Genomic DNA, 18,668 nt, shown 5'->3' on the forward strand with positions numbered 1-18,668 from the left:
GACACCATTTTTTTGTCAGATTGTGGGCAACATTCCCGGGTGTGAGAGCCTCAATACTGAGTAACCACCCAAAGCTGACGCACGCAGCATGAGCTAACAGCACTGCTGTTCAGCTTGTGACCACAGCATTGCCTAAATGTGTCAAAATATATACGTAACTGCTTTTATTTAGCGATGATAGTATTACAGAAGACCCTGACTGTGCTAAAAATGACCAGGATTCTGATAATAGCAGGATTGTAGTGATAAATAGCACTGTGCATATTATGGTGAATGGAGTAATCTTGGTGAGGGAGGAAGGTAGCGTCATCTGCTGACTCTTGTGTGGCCACCTGTTATTGTCTGGACTCACCATACCAGCTTAGTGGTTCTCTATAGTGAATACAAATGTAGATACTTATATATTATGTGTGTATAGTATAATAACAGCAAAAGGAGTGTATTGGGAGGAGCCATTTTGGTGGGGAAGGTGGCGTCGTCTGCATGACTTGTCATGCTATGCTGTGTGAGGTGGCGACTATGCTGTTTGAGCACCATACCAGCTTTGTTGTACAGATATGGTAAATAAAACATGTAGATTTAGTGACACCTCGACTTACAATTGCCCCAACTTACGATTTTTTCAAGCTACGATGTCAATACGGTAAGAAAGTGCGACTCGACTTACGATCGCAATGTCGACTAACAATCTTCGTTGATACCCTTTCAGGTCGACCGAGCGCATGGTTCCTGGTGGCACAGGCCAACCTGCCTTAGTTTACCAGAGCAACCCACTTAGTGATGATTATGCTTGTAAGAAATTCCATTATTTTGGCAATTTTTTGTTTTTTGAACATTATGTAATTATTATTATATATCATGCTATGGGTTCCAAGAAAGTCAGTGGCAAGGTTCAATATATGAAAACACATGTGAGGATGATCATAGAGGCAATACAGAACGTCCCTTCCTCAAAAATTAAGGAAAATTAAGGAAGCCCTTAATTGATGGTGAAGCTGTCAATTGAGGGAATTACTCAGGGGTAGAAGGTAGCAGGTGGTGGCAGCGTAAGTCAGAGCTTGCAGTGTAGCACCGAAAAATAGATATCACGACTCTAGGATAATGTAAGTGAACAAACATTTAGATCTCAAGGAATGGTACTGATGGTTACATCGTAGAACACTGGACTTTATATATTTACTTAATAACGACCAGCATTTAAGGGGGCGTCTGGTTATTATAATGAAAGTTGTTCAATGTCAACCAATATTATTTTTCTAGTTGAATATGAAAAGTGCTTAAATTGTCCCAAGTTTCAGTACTGCAGCGTAAATAGAAAGGGAGTTTTTTTTTTTTTTTTTTTTTTTGAACGTTTTTTACACATTTTCAAGTCCACACTTCAGAACACACGTTTCAGATAAAATTATTCTGTGACACTTTTCTGACACATTAGCATATAATAAAGGATTTGGGGATTTAGAATTTCCAAAACATCTTTAGTTTTCCTAATACAAATGTTCAAAGTTCCCCAAAATTTTTTTGCAAATATGGCATGTTTATTGCTATTATAAAATCAATAAATGAACTTAGAGAAAAATGAAAGCCCCCCAATGTAGAGACATGCCCTCCACATATACTGTGTAAGTTTCATGTAAATTGAATAAAAAAAGAATGAGTTTTGTAAACGTTTGTGTCAATTGAAAAAAAACAGAAATGAATAAAGTCTAAGGTTCTAAAATCTGTGGCTGGGGTTGACATCAACCAATTTTCTCCAAAATTGGCATCGTTACAAATAGGCTTACGTACAGTCAGGTGTGTAAGTTTGATGCAAATCGCCCCAAAAAAAATGAAAAAAAAAAAAGATTTAAAAAAAAAGAAAAAAAAATCCTTTTTTTTTTTTTTCCTTAAAATTTTTTTCCAATTAAACTAATAATAATATTTGTTTAATATATGCTATTGTGATAGCAAAGAGTTGTAGTTATGATTTCAGTTGACACTTTTGATTGATAATCGATTTTGACCATTTTTGCATAATTTTCACAACTACTTCAATATTTTTTTTCTCCCTTCCTATTTATGCTACAATGCTGAAACGTGGACCAGATGAAACACTTTTCATATAGAACTTGTCAAAAAAGTTTGATTGAAATCGAATGAGTTTTCATTTTTGCATTTTTGGACCCAGATGCCAACCAGACGCCCCCTTAACCAGTAAGTGAGGTTAAAGGCTGGCCCCCGTTACAACACCACCAGTCTTTTCTGACAAGCCCCAATGAGAATAACTTCCACCACCTGCCTCCTGACACTAAACCCCCAACTACCGACACCACTCCCAGACTTCAACCCTTACCAATGATGCAACCTGTCCCCCTGACACCATTTTATCATCCTTCAACCATTTCTCACTGGAAACAATAGGTAAGGAAAATATAATACTGTACTGTACAACTGTTTACACTTTGGTGAAATACTCTTCCTGGAAAGGACTCATAGTTAATGACTGCGGCTGTCATCAACTATGACAACTCGGTCTCGGTGATCGCTTGGACAAACAATCCTCACTTAATTGAACATTTGTATGTTCCACTGAACATTTAGTACTGGATTCAATTTGTTTGGATCATCCGGGAATATGATAGAGCAGGGTTCGTTAGAGTGAGGATGTGAGGATGAGTACATCATATTCATATTGACGATGTCATTTAGTATATGACATACAAAATTCACAGATACAGACCTGAGTGAGGAAGTCCAGTGAGGGAGACGAGATGTATAGTAACAACACTTTCGGTTGTGTGAAAGAACAACTCTAACTTTTGAAGGAGTGTTGTCAACTGGGAGTAACTCAATGCCCCAATATCTCCTCCAACCACCACCTCAACTTCATCCAGGTGATGAGGACCTAATAATAAACGCAGTTCACACTTGAAAGTATTACCAAAGTAATCATAAGAATGTCAAACAATCATGCTACAAGTGAATTATGAACTCGGATTCCTAAAACTATCAAAAGCTCAATACAGTACTGTACAATTACTCCCATACATTTCAAAACGGTGAATCAAGTAAATATCAACACAATAAATCAACTACACAAGTCATAACAAGACTGAAACAAACAGTTTAACCCTTAAACTGCACAAAAGTCATATGAAGTGTAACATTGAGCTCAGTTTTTTATATTTTCTGAAACTCAATTGTTTTGTGCATAATCTACTAGGCAAATGATCCAACTTTGTCTAAATGATACCAGTATAACTTGAAAAAACAAGAAAATAAAAAAATATTTATAAAATTGAATATTAAAAACTTCAGATTTTGAAATCGACTGCAAAAATATATCACCAATTGTTCATTTAGTGTTATTATGCTCTCAGAATAGCATATGATCTTCATATTCATATATTTAAAATATAGGTTTTCAGCATAGTTTACTGTAAAAAAATTTGTGAATATGGCATTTGAAATATATGCAAATTTAGACAACAAAAATGTATAACTCCAAACATTTAGAGTTTATGAAAAATCAATCTTACAGGGATTGTAGAACAGACAGCTGTGCACACTATATGTAAAACTGGTGAGAATCTGTCACAAACTAGATTTTTGGATACTGAAGTTGAAATTCTAGTTATAGATATAATTGAAGTTGAAGTTATCGACAATGAATAAGGCAGTTCTAATTCATGAATTGTATGTTTTACAACTGACTTGTATGTTTTAATAAACATTGTTTGGCATTCGTACTTAAATATGTGAAAGTTGTAGGTCAATATGTGTTGAAATGAAGTCAAGAAAAAATAACCCACCAAGAAAACAAAATATAGAGATAATTATAATGATTTAGAGGATAAATTTAGGGTATACTTTATATATACTTTATTTAAGTAAAAAAACCTAATCTGATCCCTAATCATCAAAAAACTAAAGAAACAAGGAAAAAAGAGTTTGAAATCTGTGAAAATATCTGCCAAAAAAAATTCAAAGTCCCAAGTTTTGAGAGTTGTGACTGATTTATTTGTTGACCAATTTAATTCTGTCTTCACATAGTTAGGGACGGGTATGCACTCTTCAGGATGTAAAGGTTACAACAAATTCAAATAATAAACAAAGGAGGAAGAAAAAACTAAAAACCTAAAAAAAAATTCCCCTAAAAAAAAAAAAAAAACAGCTTTGAATGTAATGAAACGCCATTTTCTGGGTGAGCCCCGGAGGCTCCCTGGAGCTTATCGGGCTAATGTATGTTATATTAGACCGGGACATTAGCCAAGACGTTCAGACCTACCACGGACCAGCGCCAGAACCTGGCCCCTTCAAAGAGGCTTCAGGGAGCAATGGCCCTAGAAAATTCCCTTGTGGATGGGGTTTTTCCTTATTTGCCATCGACCGGGGTTAGGCACCCAGAAAGGTAGGCATAGCAAAACAAACTCCATATGGTAAAAAACTAAAACAAAAAAATGAACAGAGGTAGAAACTCTACAATCCCAAGGAAACATCACACTTTATGGAGCCCTCCCCTCCCCTCCCCTCCCTGAGAGGGGAAGGGGAGGGCTGCATGTTTGGGAACATGTAGCTCCCTGGAGCTACATACCCAAAGCTAAAGAAATGAGGGACTTATCCGGGAGGCGGCCGCCACAAACTCTTCAACCCGAAGTCGAGACAACTGGCTGTAACCTGCGACCCAAAGCAACACAGGAATGCTCAGGAGTAGGAATGTTCAGCAAATAACTGGCAGGAAGGACACTGTTCAACCTCCAAAATCCCCATGTCCAAACATTAGCCAAAGACATGGTGCCAAACACGGCAGCCAAAGCAGAAAACTTCCTAATGTCATGAGCACGAGGAGAGACCAGAGGCTGGTTATACTTAATAACCCTGCGAACGACATGGGAGACCCAAGCCCTGCGGCAGGGAACGAGAGAAACCGGATCAACCCAAAGAGCATCCCTAGCCACCGAAGCCGAAGATCGCAGTTAATGGCAGAGAGCCGCATTCGGAAACAACACGTGATGCAACCCCGGCCTGACCAACCAAGCATCAATGACCCAAAGACCCTTCTGGAAATCAATCATCTCATTCTTCGCCAGAAATGGAGGAGACGGCTGCAAATGAACAAACCTACCACCAGGACTGAAAGAGAAGAAACCCCTGCACCACAGATGAGCATGAAGCTCCCTGACCCAACCCCCAGAAGCCAATGCCAACAAAAACAGAGCCTTGTGAAAATATTCTTGAACCAATGGGGCCACCACAAACTGAAGAGAGGAAAGATAGGAGAGCACCCTGTCCAAGGACCAGAACAGCTCAGACGGCGCATGAGCAGGTGAAACAAAGCACGAGAAATCTTACGGAATGGGGCAGATGAGACATCCACCCCGAACGTAAGCTGGAACAGCTCCGCCAGCGCTGCACCACACAAGGTGACAGTATTAAGCATCAAATGACGATCCTGAAAAAGCAAAGACAGAAAGGACAAAACAACCCAATTCGAGATAGAAGACAACCTACAAAGAGAGAGAAAATGGCAGAAAGAACGCCAAGAAACTTCATACTGTCGCTGAGGCAAAGCTCGGAGGTGGGACACCATCAAAGAAGCCACCTGATCCTCATACAGATGGTGATAAACCCTCGTCAAAAGATCAGAGCAGAGGGCCGGCCAAGGCTGGGCCGGCCACCAAGGGACGACGAGGACTACTCTTCCTGGAAAGGACTCCAACCGAACCAGAACCCATAGTAACAGCTGGACCAGGGGGGAAGAAGTACAAGTAACGCCACCTCAACCAGTTCTGCTGAAAGGCATCCACAGCGACAGCCTCACAGTCGGGGAAGGGAACCACATAGATCGGGAGATGCCAAAACTACACCAAAGCGAAGAAGTCCACTTCCAGGAGTTTGTACATCCAGCAGAGCAAACGAAAGTAGTCGGCGTCGACCGTCCATTCCATGGACAGAGGACTGAACCAAGGCAGGCAGTCTGCCAGGACGTTGGACACTCCCCGGATATGAACTGCATGAAGAGCCAAACCCCGAGAAGCCAGCAGACGAGCCACATGAAGTGACCAGCCCGAAAGAGGCAAGGACCAAAGAGAGCACCCGCAGTTCAGACAATGAACCACCAAAGAACAGTCCGAATAGAGCCAGATGGTTGAACTCCGAGCAACCTGAACTCCGAACTTCTACACTGTGCCGTAAGCCTGATGGAAGGACACACCCCACCGTCCCTGGACGACCTGGTGAGCACTGGTCACAAAAGCCCCAGCCAATAGACAATGCGTCCATGAACACATCGAGCAAGGGTTCGGGTAGGCACCAAGGCACTGAACTCAAAAACTCAGAAGAGGGAGCCGGCGATGCAGCAACTGGCGCAAGGCCCCCCAGAGGACAAACCAAGCTATTGCGAGAGAAGCAGAAGGGGAGGCTCCAAAGGAACTAGAACAGGCGCCGAAGTCAAACCCGACCCAGCAGGTAGACCAGCACAGTGAAGTTCAAACTCCTGTACAACTGCTCGAGCAACCGCCGACTGACCCGGGCTCCCCCAGAAACAACCGAAGGCAGGACTGCAAGCGCAGCAATGCCCCCAGATTGGGAGCCACGGAAACGGTTCAAAAGTCTCAAACAAGACCTGGGTCCCCCTCAAAAACAGTTGAAGGTGGGACTGCAGCTGGAGCAAAGCTGCAAGAGGGAGAGAGAAGGGAGATTCTCGGAAAAATCGTGTGGGAGAATCCCACATGAGGCCTAGCCATATGGAGTCATATGGAATTGTCATGCCTACTGGGGAACACTAGCCAGAGCATGGTCCTGTCAGAGAGGTGCAGGGAGCAATGGCCTATGAAACTCTCATGAAGGAAAGTATTCATGTCTGCCATCGACCAGGGTTGAGCACCCAGAAAGGTAGGTGCTTCAAAACAGACGCCCCCTGGTAGAAAATTGCAACCCGAGACTGAACAGAGGCTAGAAATTCCCCAAAGTAAAACAAGTTTCTTTTTTTATGCGCTCGTTTGTGCCTCCCCCCCTCCCCTTCCCCAGAGCCGGTAGCTGAATCGTCAGTTTGGTGTTTGAAAAACGGAAACCAAAATCCGACGATAATGGGGAGGGAGGGTGCCAGGGCTCTACCCAGAAAAAGGTGTTTCATTACATTCAAAACTGTCTTTTTGTGGGGAAGACGCATCGGCTCCCTGGAGCTAAATACCCAAAGAGCAGGAAAATAGGGACTTACCTGGGAGGTGGCTGCACCGCACCACCCATAATGAAGATGAGACAACTGGCTGCAACCACCGACCCAAGACGACACAAGAGCACTGAGTGCCCAGCACATTAACCCTTAACATGCTCGGGGTCTAATATCCTGCTATCCACACAGGCGCATGTCATTTTGAAAAAAAAAAAAAATTTTTTTTTTTTGCTAATCTGTTAAGTTCTGTTCACTGATCACGGGAAAAATAAAAAAAAATTCTATTGTACTTACTTTTGTTGCAATAGAGCCAAGAAGCTCGGTGATGACGTCACAATCTGCATGTTCGCTCATGCAGTACACGCCCGGGAGATGTTGCGCGCGGTCCTCAAACAGCCAGAGTTGCCACAAATATATTTTCGCGCTATTTATTTACAATGTCTAAGCGCATTTTATCTAATTTTTTTTCACTAATTGTGTTTCAAATACTGTTTGAACATATTTTGTATCAATAATTGTTGCATATTTGAGTATACACAGGCGCACACAAATGTTTTCAATTACGGCAATATAATATGTCATTACAGTCTATTATATTGTATGTTCTGCTTATATTTGTATATATTTACACACACGCACACGCTATCTGCTTATATGTTTACATATTTACACACTCGCACACGCTATACACACTTTGAAGCACACTTAGAAGATTTCTAGACTGTGGTAGTCATTGAAGCAGTCGACAGCACATAATGGGATACCACACGTTTCACACCATGTTTGCACAAGCTTCCGTTTCTTGTCTCTACGTGTCGTTGTTTTACACACCAAGCAATCACGTTGGGCTATTGTACGCTTCACACCAGGTGGCAAATACTTAAGTTTGTGTGCTAGGAAGCCTTCAGTGTGAGCGAGGCGTGGAGAACCAGCATGCTGCAACAGTGGGTTTATGATGGGCCGCTGAATACCTGGGACATCTTTTGCAAACTTTCCTAATAACTGTATTGCAGCATCAAATACAAAGTCACGGAAAGTGGGCTTACGTCCAGTTCTCACAAGGTACATGTTGAAACAGTTCAGCATGCTCATGTCCACAAGATGGAAGAACACTTTTTTCGTCCACCTACATGTCTTCCGCACACACTCTGCAGTGCCAATCATCATGTCTGATTTATCAATCAACCGCATGTTGATATTATAGTCTAAAACACAGTCTGGCTTATATAGTGGTGCGTTTGTTTTATGGCTCACTTTCCCACTGTTCACCATTGTTCCATCATGAATTGTTGTCAACAAGTTCACCTCTCTTTTGTCTTTCCACCGAACTGACAGAATGTTATCACTTTTCCTTCTCTGACACTCACCAACTGCAATGTCGTTGTCAAACACAGGCATTTCCCTTCGTTGTGGCTTTACTGTACCAACCAATCCGGTTCTATTTTCTAGCAAGAACCGAGCTAGCAAGGGACTTGTATAGTAATTATCTGTGTATAAAATGTGTCCCTTGTTCATCCACGGAGCCATGATGGTCTTCACTACACTCCCTGAGAATCCATGTTCGTCGTTACCGGGAATGTCTACATCACTAGCCGAGTACAGAATCATGTGTAACACGTATCCTGTCTCACAATCACAAAGAACAAAAAATTTCAGGCCAAATCGGTTTCGTTTTGAGGGAATGTACTGTTTGAATGGAACACGTCCCTTGAAAAGTATGAGAGATTCATCAACCACCAGCTTCTGTGCTGGTACGTAAAAATCTCTGAATTTTCCAATAACATCGTTCATGTAGTGCCTCACTCGCCACAGTCTATCATCAGGTGTTCGGTCCTGAACACTTCCAAAATGTAGACACCTGAGGAGTATCTGAAACCTGTCTCGTGACATATATTTCCCGAATAAAGGTGTTGGTATTGTCTTGTCCTTGCTCCAATAGTCATTTATTGCATGTTTGTGACAGTGCTTCATCAACAAACAGAGTGCCAAAAACACATACATTTCCGCCACTGTGGTATTTTTCCAACGCTGCAGTCGTGAAAATTCTGTGATTTCCCTCTCAATCAGGTAAGCAGCATGCAGGTTCGTTTGGTGTACAATGTATTCCATGAGTGGTTCATCATAGAATGCTGTAAAATATTCCATCTCAGCCATGTCCTCACCTTGATTAGGGAAAAGGTTTGTAATCCCTACATCTTTATCGTCAAAGTGAGGAATATTAGGAATAAAATCGTCACCATCACTCCACTCAAGTACACCAGGCGTCCTGCGAGATGCAGAGGAAAGACGGCGAGGAAGCGATGCATACCGGCGACCAGGAGCTGAATACCGTCTGCGAGAAGCACGGCGGCTACGTGCACGTGAGGTGGGTGCACGTGAGGTGGGTGCATGTGAACACGAGGGTCTTGGTCCCTCATGTGGTACCATGCGGTGGCGCTTGGCCGGGCGAGATGCTGCTGACGCGACAATTTCTCGCCCAGTTACACCACTGGTACCAGCCACAGGCTCAATAAAACTTTGATCTGAGTCACTAAACCCAGAAAAGGAGTCACCTCCCTCTGACTCGTCACCCTCAAACAGAAAATATCCACAGGAACTGTGAGATCGTGGTAGAATTGGGGTAGAAAATGGGCGAGGAGGCATGGGAGAGCGTATAGGCCTCGCCATGGCATGGCGGTCATTCTCACTTTCACTGCTGCTGCTGCTATCACCCGACAACTGTGTATAATCCTCATCGTTGTCTGAATCGTCAAACACACTTTCTTCACCTTCAGAGAATAATTCGTGGGCTATTTGCTCTGGGGTGAGGGACTGAGTGGTGCGTGCCCGTGAGGCGTTTGACCGTGCCTCGCCATGGTGACTCTCGCTAAACTGAGGCCTCCCATGCCATCGAATCGTGTGCTGGATTTTTTTTCAAAATGGCCGCTGTTTACTAGAGCCCCTGGGCAGCGTATGGGACCCCCAGCTACACCGCAGGCCATTCAAATCGTGCGCGGTACCCATACACTTCATATGAAGTGAAGCGCAGTTGACTGGTAAAACGATTTACACTTCATATGAAGTGATGCGCACTTTAAGGGTTAACAAGATATCAGGCAGCCAGAACCCTGTTCGATCTCCAAAACCCCCGTGCACGAATGTTCACCCAAGACATATTGCCAAACACAGCAGCTAAAGCTGCAAACATATGAACATCACGGGGCATGAGGGTACACCACAGGCTGGTTAGATTTGACAATCCTGAAGACGACCTGGGAGACCCAAGCCCTGGAACAGGGAACAAGAGAAACTGGGTCAACTCAAAACGCGTCACTGGACACAGAAGCAGAGACGCGCAGGTAAGTGCGTAAAGCTGCAACCGGACACAAAACTTGATGAACTCCCAGCTTGACCAACCAAGCATCAATAACACATGGACTCCTCTGGAAACCCACCATCTCGTTCTTCACCAGAAAAGGATACAGCTGCAGATGAACAAAATGTCCATCCGGACTAAAAGAGCAAAAACTTCTGTGCCGGAGGAGAGCATGAAGCTTCCTGATCCGACCCCCAGAAGCCAAAGCCAACAAGAACAAAGCTTTCTCGAAATGGTCTGGGACTGAAGGGGCCCACCACAAACCGAGGAGAAGAAAGGAGAGCACCCGGTCCAAAGAACGCAAGCAGGAGTGGCTCACCAGCACCGCACAATATGAGGTGACAGTATTTGGCATAAGATGCCTAGCTTGAAAGAGCAAAGAAAGAAAAGTCAACACAACATGATCCGAAACTGAAGACAAACCTACACAGGGAAAGGAAATGGCATAAATACCACCAAGAGACTTCATACTGTCGTTGAGAAGACTGCAGGTGGGACACCATGAGAAAAGCCACCTGGTCACCATACAGATGGTGATACACCCATGTCAGAAACTCCAGACGTGAAGCGCAGAAGAGTAGAGCGAACCAGCAAGGTACCTCATTGGCCCAATCTGCTGAAAGAGGCAGAAAAACGCACCGGGTTCGGACACCGAGCAAGCAGCGCCTGAAACCAAGGCTGGGTTGGCCACCATGGGCCAGAAGGAGAATCCTCCCCCGATAGGAATGGAGCCGAGCCAGAACCCGAAGCAATAGCTGAACCAGGGAGAAGAGGTTCGGTAACCAGTCCTCTCCTGCCAAAAAGCATCTACCACAACAACCTGGCAGTCGGGGAAGGGCACCACATACATGGGACCATGCCGACGCGAAGAGGTGTACCTCCAGGGGTCTGAACGTCCGGCACAGCCAACTGAACAAGTCTGTGTTGACCGTCCATTCCTTGGACAGGGAAATGAACCACGACAGGCCATCTGCCAGGATGTTGGACACACACACCTGATATGAACCGAATGGAGAGCTAAGCCCCAAGAACTCAGCAGAAGAGCCACTCGAAGCGACCAGCCCCAAAGAGCCACGTACCAAAGAGAACCCCCCGTGGTTCAGATAAAGAATCAATGAACCACCGGAGCACAGTCAGAATGGGGCCAGATCGTATAGCCCCGAGCAAGCCAACTCCAATGCAGCGCAAGCCACACTGCCGCAAAATCCTCCACCATACTGTGATCCCAATGGAAGGATGGAGCCCACCGCCCCTGGCTGGTCTGGTGAGCATTAGTCACAAAGCCCCAGCCAAGAGAGGAAGCATATGTGAACACATCGAGACGCCGGAACAACCGTGGACATCTTCAAGAGAAAACTGGACGGTTTCCTACGAGAAGTTCCGGATCAGCCGGGCTGTGGTGGGTACGTGGCCCTGCGGGCCGCTCCAAGCAACAGCCTGGTGGACCAAACTCTCACAAGTCGAGCCTGGCCTTGGGCCGGGCTTGGGGAGTAGAAGAACTCCCAGAACCCCATCAACCAGGTATCAACCAGCTAATCAACCAGGGCCCTGGAAGGTGCCAAGGCACCGTAGGAACCAGAACAGAAGCCACAACCAAACCCGACCCATCAGGTATACGACCACAGCAAAGTTCATACTTCGGCACAGCTGCTCGAGCAACTACCGAGTGACCCAGGACTCCCCAGAAACAGACGACGGTAAGATTGCAGCCGGAGCAACGCTGCCTGAGGGAGAGACAAGGACGCTGTCAGGGAATCCCAGACAAGGCCCAGCCAAGTTCGAACCTGAGACTGAACCAGATGGGACTTCCTCCAGTTCACCAGGAACCTGAACCTGGCAAACTTGGAAAGAACCAAACCCCAGGTGAGCAGACATGCGAACCGGCTGGGAGCCCAGACCAACCAGTCGTTGAGGCAGGCCAAAACTCAAACACTTAGGAGACGCAGACAGGCTATCACGATCTGGGTAAGATGCGTGAAAATACAAGATGCCAGATTCAGCCTGAAAAGAAGGCAATGAAAGCGGTAAGCCTGATACCCCACCACAAAACCTAACCAGTCCCTCAACCTCGGATGAATAGAAATGATCCAATACGCGTCCTTAAGGTCCAGACACACCATCCAAGAATCCTGCTCCAAGAGAAGCTGGATCTGGGACAGAGTGGTCATCCGAAAGAAGTAGCAAAGAATCCAGGGATTCAGATGGAACAAGTTCAGAATGAATCACAGATACACACAGTCCCATTTCGGCATTGGAAATAGGTGGGAAACCCACCTGAGGGACTAGGTCGTTTTGACCACTCCCAAGCGCATCCACTCCAGGATGACCCGACAAAGTAAAGGAGATTAAAGGCATTAAATATGCCAAAACTAGAAGATAGAAGAAAAAGAGAAGATCTGATCACTACACATAAAATAGTAACAGGAATCAATAATACTGTATTAGCTCACTAATCTGGACTATATGGGAGCCGGTGGCTGAGCAGACAGAACACTGGACACACAATCCTGTGGTCCTGGGTTCGATCCAGGGCGCCAGCAAGAAACAATGGGCAGAGTTTCTTTCACCCTGATGCTCCTGTTACCTAGCAGTTTAGTTAGGTAACTAAACAGTTACCTAACTGTTTAGGAATTGTTTCTTGGAGAAACAATCCTGAACCGAAGGGGCCACAACAAACCGAGGAGAAGATAAGAGAGCACTCTGTCCAATGACCAGGATGGTTCCGGCGACGCATGAACAGGCTGGAGGTGAAACAACGCCCGAGACAGCTTGCGAAAAGGTGCAGAAGTAACATCAATACCGAAAGCAAGCTGAAGCGGCTCCGCCAGCGCCGCACGGTATGAGGCGACAGTGTTAGGCATAAGGTGACTGTCCTGGAACAACCAAGAGAAAGGACAACACCACCCTAACAGAAAGCAAAGAACAACGACGAAGACACAAGAAGAAACGGAAGGACCGCCAGGAAACTTTGTACTGCCCCTCGAGATGAAACCCACAGATGGGACACTAACAAGGAAGCAACCTGATCACCATAGAGATGATGATAAATTTGAGTCAAAAATACCATACGCGAATCTGCTGGAATCTGTTCCGGTCCGATCTGCTGGAAACCGGAGCCACGGGAAAACCTCCGGGATCAGACACCGAGTAAGCAGCACCTGAAACCACGGCGCCAAGAGGACAACTCTCCCCTGGTAAGTCTCCAAGCGAATCAGGACCTGGAGCAACAGCTGAACTGGGGAAAAGTGGTACAGGAACCCCAACCTCGACCAGTCCTGCCGAAAGTCATCGACCCCGACGGCCTCGCAGACAGAGAAGGGCGCCACATACAGGGAAAGGCACAGCGGCCACGCCGACGCAAAGAGGTCCACCTCGGGGCGACTGAATGTCTGGCAGAGCCAACTGAACGAGTCGGCGTCGACCATCCATTCCGTGGAGAGGGGAACGAAACGAGAAAGGCTGTCGGCCAAGACTTTGGACACGCCCTGCACATGATCTGCCAGGAGAGCCAAACCCCGAGAACTCAGCCGACAAGTCACCTGAAGCGACCAGCGCCAAAGAGCCAAGGACCGCATCGAATCCCCCGTTTCAGACAATGAACCACCGGGGAGCAGGATCATCGATCCGCAGGTGACCCAAACCCTCTAAAGAGCAAACCACACCGCCGCAAACTCCCGCACTGTGCTGTGAACTCGACGGGAGGACAGACCCCACCATTCCTGGCCGACCTGGTAAGCACTGGTCACAAAACCCCAGCCGAGAGACGACGCATCCGTGAACCCATCGAGCGAGGGCTCGGGTAGGCGCCATGGCACTGAACTCTGAAAAAACAAAGAGAAAGCCGGCGAAGCAGCAGTCGACGGTAAGCCCATGGGGTCCAAACCCAGCGATCACGAGAGAGGTGGAAGGGACGTCCCTGAAGGAACCAAAACAGCCGACGAAGCCAAACCTGACCTGGTGAGTAAACCATCATCGTGAAGTTCAGGCTCCTGCACAGACCCGTGAGCAACTGCCGGGTGACCGGGAGCCCTCCAGAAACAGGCGCAAGCAGGACCGCATATGTAGGAGAGACTCTGGAGGGAGAGCCAAGGAAGCGATCCGTATGAGAGCCCCACACAAGACCCAGCCATGTCTGAACCTGGGAGGGAACCAAATGAGACTTCCTCCAGTTCACCAAGAACCTGAACCCGGCGAGCTGAGAAAGAACCAAATCCCTGGCTAGCAGACAACTGGACCGGCTGGGAGCCCAAACCAGCTAGTCGTCGAGGTAGGCCAACACCCGAACACCTAAGAGACGCAGACGGGCCACAATGACCTGTGTAAGGCGTGTGAACACGCAAGGTGCCAGGTTCAACCCAAATGGGAGACAACAAAAGTGGTAACCAACAACAAACCCGAGCCAGTCCCTGAACCCTGAATGAATCGGGATGTGCCAATAAGCGTCCCGGAGGTCCAGGGACAGCATCCAAGCGCGCAGCTCATCCAGGAGTCGAACCTGGGACAGCGTAGTCATCCGAAAGGAGGGGCAAGAAACCCAGGGGTTCAGACGGGACTAGTCCAGAATGAACCGCCGATTTTCACAGTCTCATTTCGGTACTGGGAACAGCCAGGAAACCCACCTGAGGGACGACGTCGTTTCGACCATGCCCAAGAGAACCCACTCCAAGAGGACCCGAGAGAGTGCAGGGAAAGTGGCCTGCCCCGCCAGCCCCAAACCTCCCGAAGAAGGAGGGGCCACCCAACGCAACCGCAGGCCGAAAGAAACAACCGCCTGCCGACGCGCGAGCCGGGAAGCATACAACAGGGAAACCGCATCCCGCAGGATCGGTGCAAACAGCTTCAGCAAAGCAGCCGACAAGCGGTCCACCGAGCCCAAGGCACTGGATCCAGGGATGGCCCTGAGCGCCCCTACCTTCTCCTCAAGCCAGTCCAAAGACAGTTCTGGGAGGGAAAAACTAACGCAAGGCTGCAACCAAAAGGCCACGGGCGCTCGTGTCCTCAGCAACCTGCGCAGTCGAGAGGGAGAGAACCTGCATATGAAGCTGCACCACGGCCATATCCCGAAGAAGGCAGAGGCAAACAAGCACTCATTGAGGTGCTCCAGGTCACTCCCAGGGAAACCTGAAACACTGTCACAGCCTTGCACCACTCAAGCAGGTAGGTAAGGCATTACCTGCACTCAAGCGTGCAGGTAAGGCAGAATGAATGCCAAGCCTCCAACGCAAAGATGACAGTCCGCCAGCCAGGATGACTCGGGAACCTCGTAACGGACCCAGAAAGGGAACAAAGTCCCAAACCTAAACAGAGATGGATCCATCACCGAGGCATAATCCGGGTCACGCAGGAGGTAAGCCACAAGGGCTGCCCACACCACAGAAGGTTGGATACGAGAAGCCAAAAACCTCCGGAAGGACGGAACCAACGCACCCAGGGGGACACGGAACCGAACCCGGGGAGGGGCAGACACCACATCCAAATCGTATGCAGAGGGGGGAAAAAAGAGAACCCCATTCCTTGTAACAACAAGCCCCGGTCAGAGGGTAGGAAAACCCAGGCGGGGTCCAGCGGGCCCCAAGGCCCCCAAGTTAGCCCCTTCCCTGCCCCGGGATCCTCCTCTGCAGGACCCGGGGCTGAATGATCTAGCAAAGCACCAGCCTCAAAAGACAAGGCCGGCGCAGTCTTGTAAGCCGAACGGAAGGGGGTCCACTGGACAGACCCAGTGGCTTTGGCAGGGAGACTAGACTCGAATGCCTCCGTAGCTACACCGAAAGGGGTATCCCCAAGACTGCCCGAGCCTCAAGACCATCTCAACCCTGCTCTGGCTCCGAAACCCTCAGACGCTTCGGGGCCGGAAGCGGGGGGGGGTGGGGGGCTACCAAAACGAAGCACAGGAGGGGAAGGATGAGAAGGGGCAGACTGAACCACGGTCGAAGTGGCCCCCACCCCCAAGTATAGGTCGCTATAAGTAAAATGGGGCAGCCACGGGGCATCCGGGTGAGCAACGAACCGAGCGCGTTGCAACATCCTAAAACGCGCATGCAATGCCTACACCACCTGTACCCTCATAAGATCATCACTAGACTGGGTAAACTGAGTCACTAACAAGCAACAGAACTCACAAGACTCAGAGTCGAAAGTCTCACCGACCCAACAGGCAGCGTGATGGACGCAAAGATAGTGAGGGTCACCCTGAGACAAGGGGACTGAACAACCCTCAAACTCGCACGAAGCGACTGGGGACCCCAGGGTCACATCCCTCAGACCCACGTGCCCCCAGGGGATTCCCAGGGCCCTGAAAGCTTAACGAGACTCACGCCAAGGTAACCCCAGGCAGGGTATTGCTAACCGGCGCCCAAAACTACCAAGCAAACTCACTAAAGCTGCACCCCAGGAACATGTATACTCACAGGGACTTAGCAGGGGGCACCACCAGAGAAGAACCATAATAGGTCAAGCACAAGTGGCCAAAAAGTAGGGAAGATCCCCCCCACAAGGCAAAAAGAAAAAGAAAACCCTGCAAGAGGACAGCGTACCCTAGAGGAACAGAGCCGGCCGCTAAATCGGTGAAAACAAGCTACGCTGCACCACACGCCCCGAACCAGTGGAAACTGCCTCTTACCCCTAAGGTAAACAAGACAGACAAAAAAACCCAAGTACCCAAAGGGAAGCCAAAAAACCGAGCAGTAAAACGGCCAGCAGAGACAGGATCCAAGGAACTTGTGGAAGGTAACCCCCAAGCCCCAAGGGCAGTACTTACAGGGGACCTAGGGAAGGGAACCTTAGGCACATGCATCCCGAGTACTGGAGAATAATTCCTGGTTCTCGCACCCCTAGAAGACAGCCTCCACACTCAAAGCACAGTGCTGAAACTATGTCTGGAGTCAGAGTACACGACCGGAGCCTCTAGCATCAGCCTAAGAACTAAAGGGGTGGATAGCCGGCGTGTGGGATCTGGGGCTCCCCCTTCCCCCTCCCAGGGAGGGGGGCGCTGCGCAGACAGCGTCGTGGTGACGTGTGACGTCATGATCGTTTGCTCGTTTCGCTTAGGGGGAGTTCTATCCACTTGTTCGGCTTTTGGCAGCAATATTTTCACCAGCATAGGGGTTTGTTTTGGGATGCTTACCTTTTTGGGTACCTGACCCGGTCGATGGCAGACAGAATGCTTCCAACCACACGGGGGTTTCTATAGGCCATTGCTCCCCTTGCCTTTTCTGAGGGGGCAAAGTTCTGGCTCGTGGTCCCCAGGAGGCCCATAGAACTTCATACACATGACCGATGCCAAAGTCTGACATTAGCATATCAGCCTAGTAAGCTCTGGGTTACAGAAGGGGCTCCCCCCAGAAAATAAAAAAATAATAACAATAAAAGATACAATGTAAAAAAAGAAAAAGTTGATAAAAAACGGTTATTACTTGCCTTCTTTAACAATTATTGAAACAGTATCAGAGCTTGATGCCCCTTGTTCATCCCACACCGTCAGTTTCCACACATAACCACCAGCTACCAAATCTGTGAACTATTCCAAATATAAATGCTATAAATTAACAGTTATTCATTGTAAAGTATAAATATTATTATTCAAATTAGTGTGAATTGAGTTTAAAGAACATAATTTCTTTTTCAGTTTTTGAAAGGAAACTTGGTTCCAAAGTCTTGTAACAGAGTGACCGATTTGTATTAAAGGAGGGCAATAATTATGTCAGTAGATATGGAGAATGTGGCAATTGTGATCAACTTAAATTTTCAACATAGCATAGAAATAAAATTCCTAGTTGTACACAAATGATGCTGTAAAAACAAGAGATAAATAGTGAGTTAGACTAAAATCCAGCTCCCTGAGCTAGCTAACCATGGAGAACAAAGGAGGAGCTGACTGGAAAGAGGGAAGGAATAGCAAGGAAACCCCAAAGGAAATCAGCACTGAGGCACCTTGAAAGAGTGCCAAAAACAACAGGCCCAAAAACAACCCAGAACATATGAGAAAAGAATGTGAAGAGCTTCCAGACACCATGATCCAGTAGAAAGACCACAGGCTGGCTAAACCTAACCACCCTGTGGACAACTGGAGACAACAAAACACTGTAACAGGAAACCAGAGACTGTGGGAGGACAAAAAAACATCTGGCCAAAGGAACAGAATGCCACCCCCAATGCCAATAACTA

General features: G+C 47.3%; 1 protein-coding gene across 5 annotated transcripts in view; it reads right to left on the reverse strand.

Moving 5' to 3' along the window:
• Positions 1-18,668, reverse strand: part of LOC123757772 (dyslexia-associated protein KIAA0319-like protein) — a 222,933-nt gene that overhangs the window by 56,769 nt on the left and 147,496 nt on the right. For all 5 annotated transcript variants that reach the window (XM_069329507.1, XM_069329511.1, XM_069329508.1 and 2 more), the window contains exons 13-14: positions 17,922-18,021; positions 2,717-2,881 (exon numbers count right to left, since the gene is read on the reverse strand). In XM_069329507.1, the coding sequence (XP_069185608.1) occupies positions 2,717-2,881; positions 17,922-18,021 (265 nt within the window). The remainder of the gene's footprint in view (positions 1-2,716; positions 2,882-17,921; positions 18,022-18,668) is intronic.

This window comes from Procambarus clarkii, chromosome 22 (assembly GCF_040958095.1).
Source record: "Procambarus clarkii isolate CNS0578487 chromosome 22, FALCON_Pclarkii_2.0, whole genome shotgun sequence".
Taxonomy (NCBI): domain Eukaryota; kingdom Metazoa; phylum Arthropoda; class Malacostraca; order Decapoda; family Cambaridae; genus Procambarus; species Procambarus clarkii.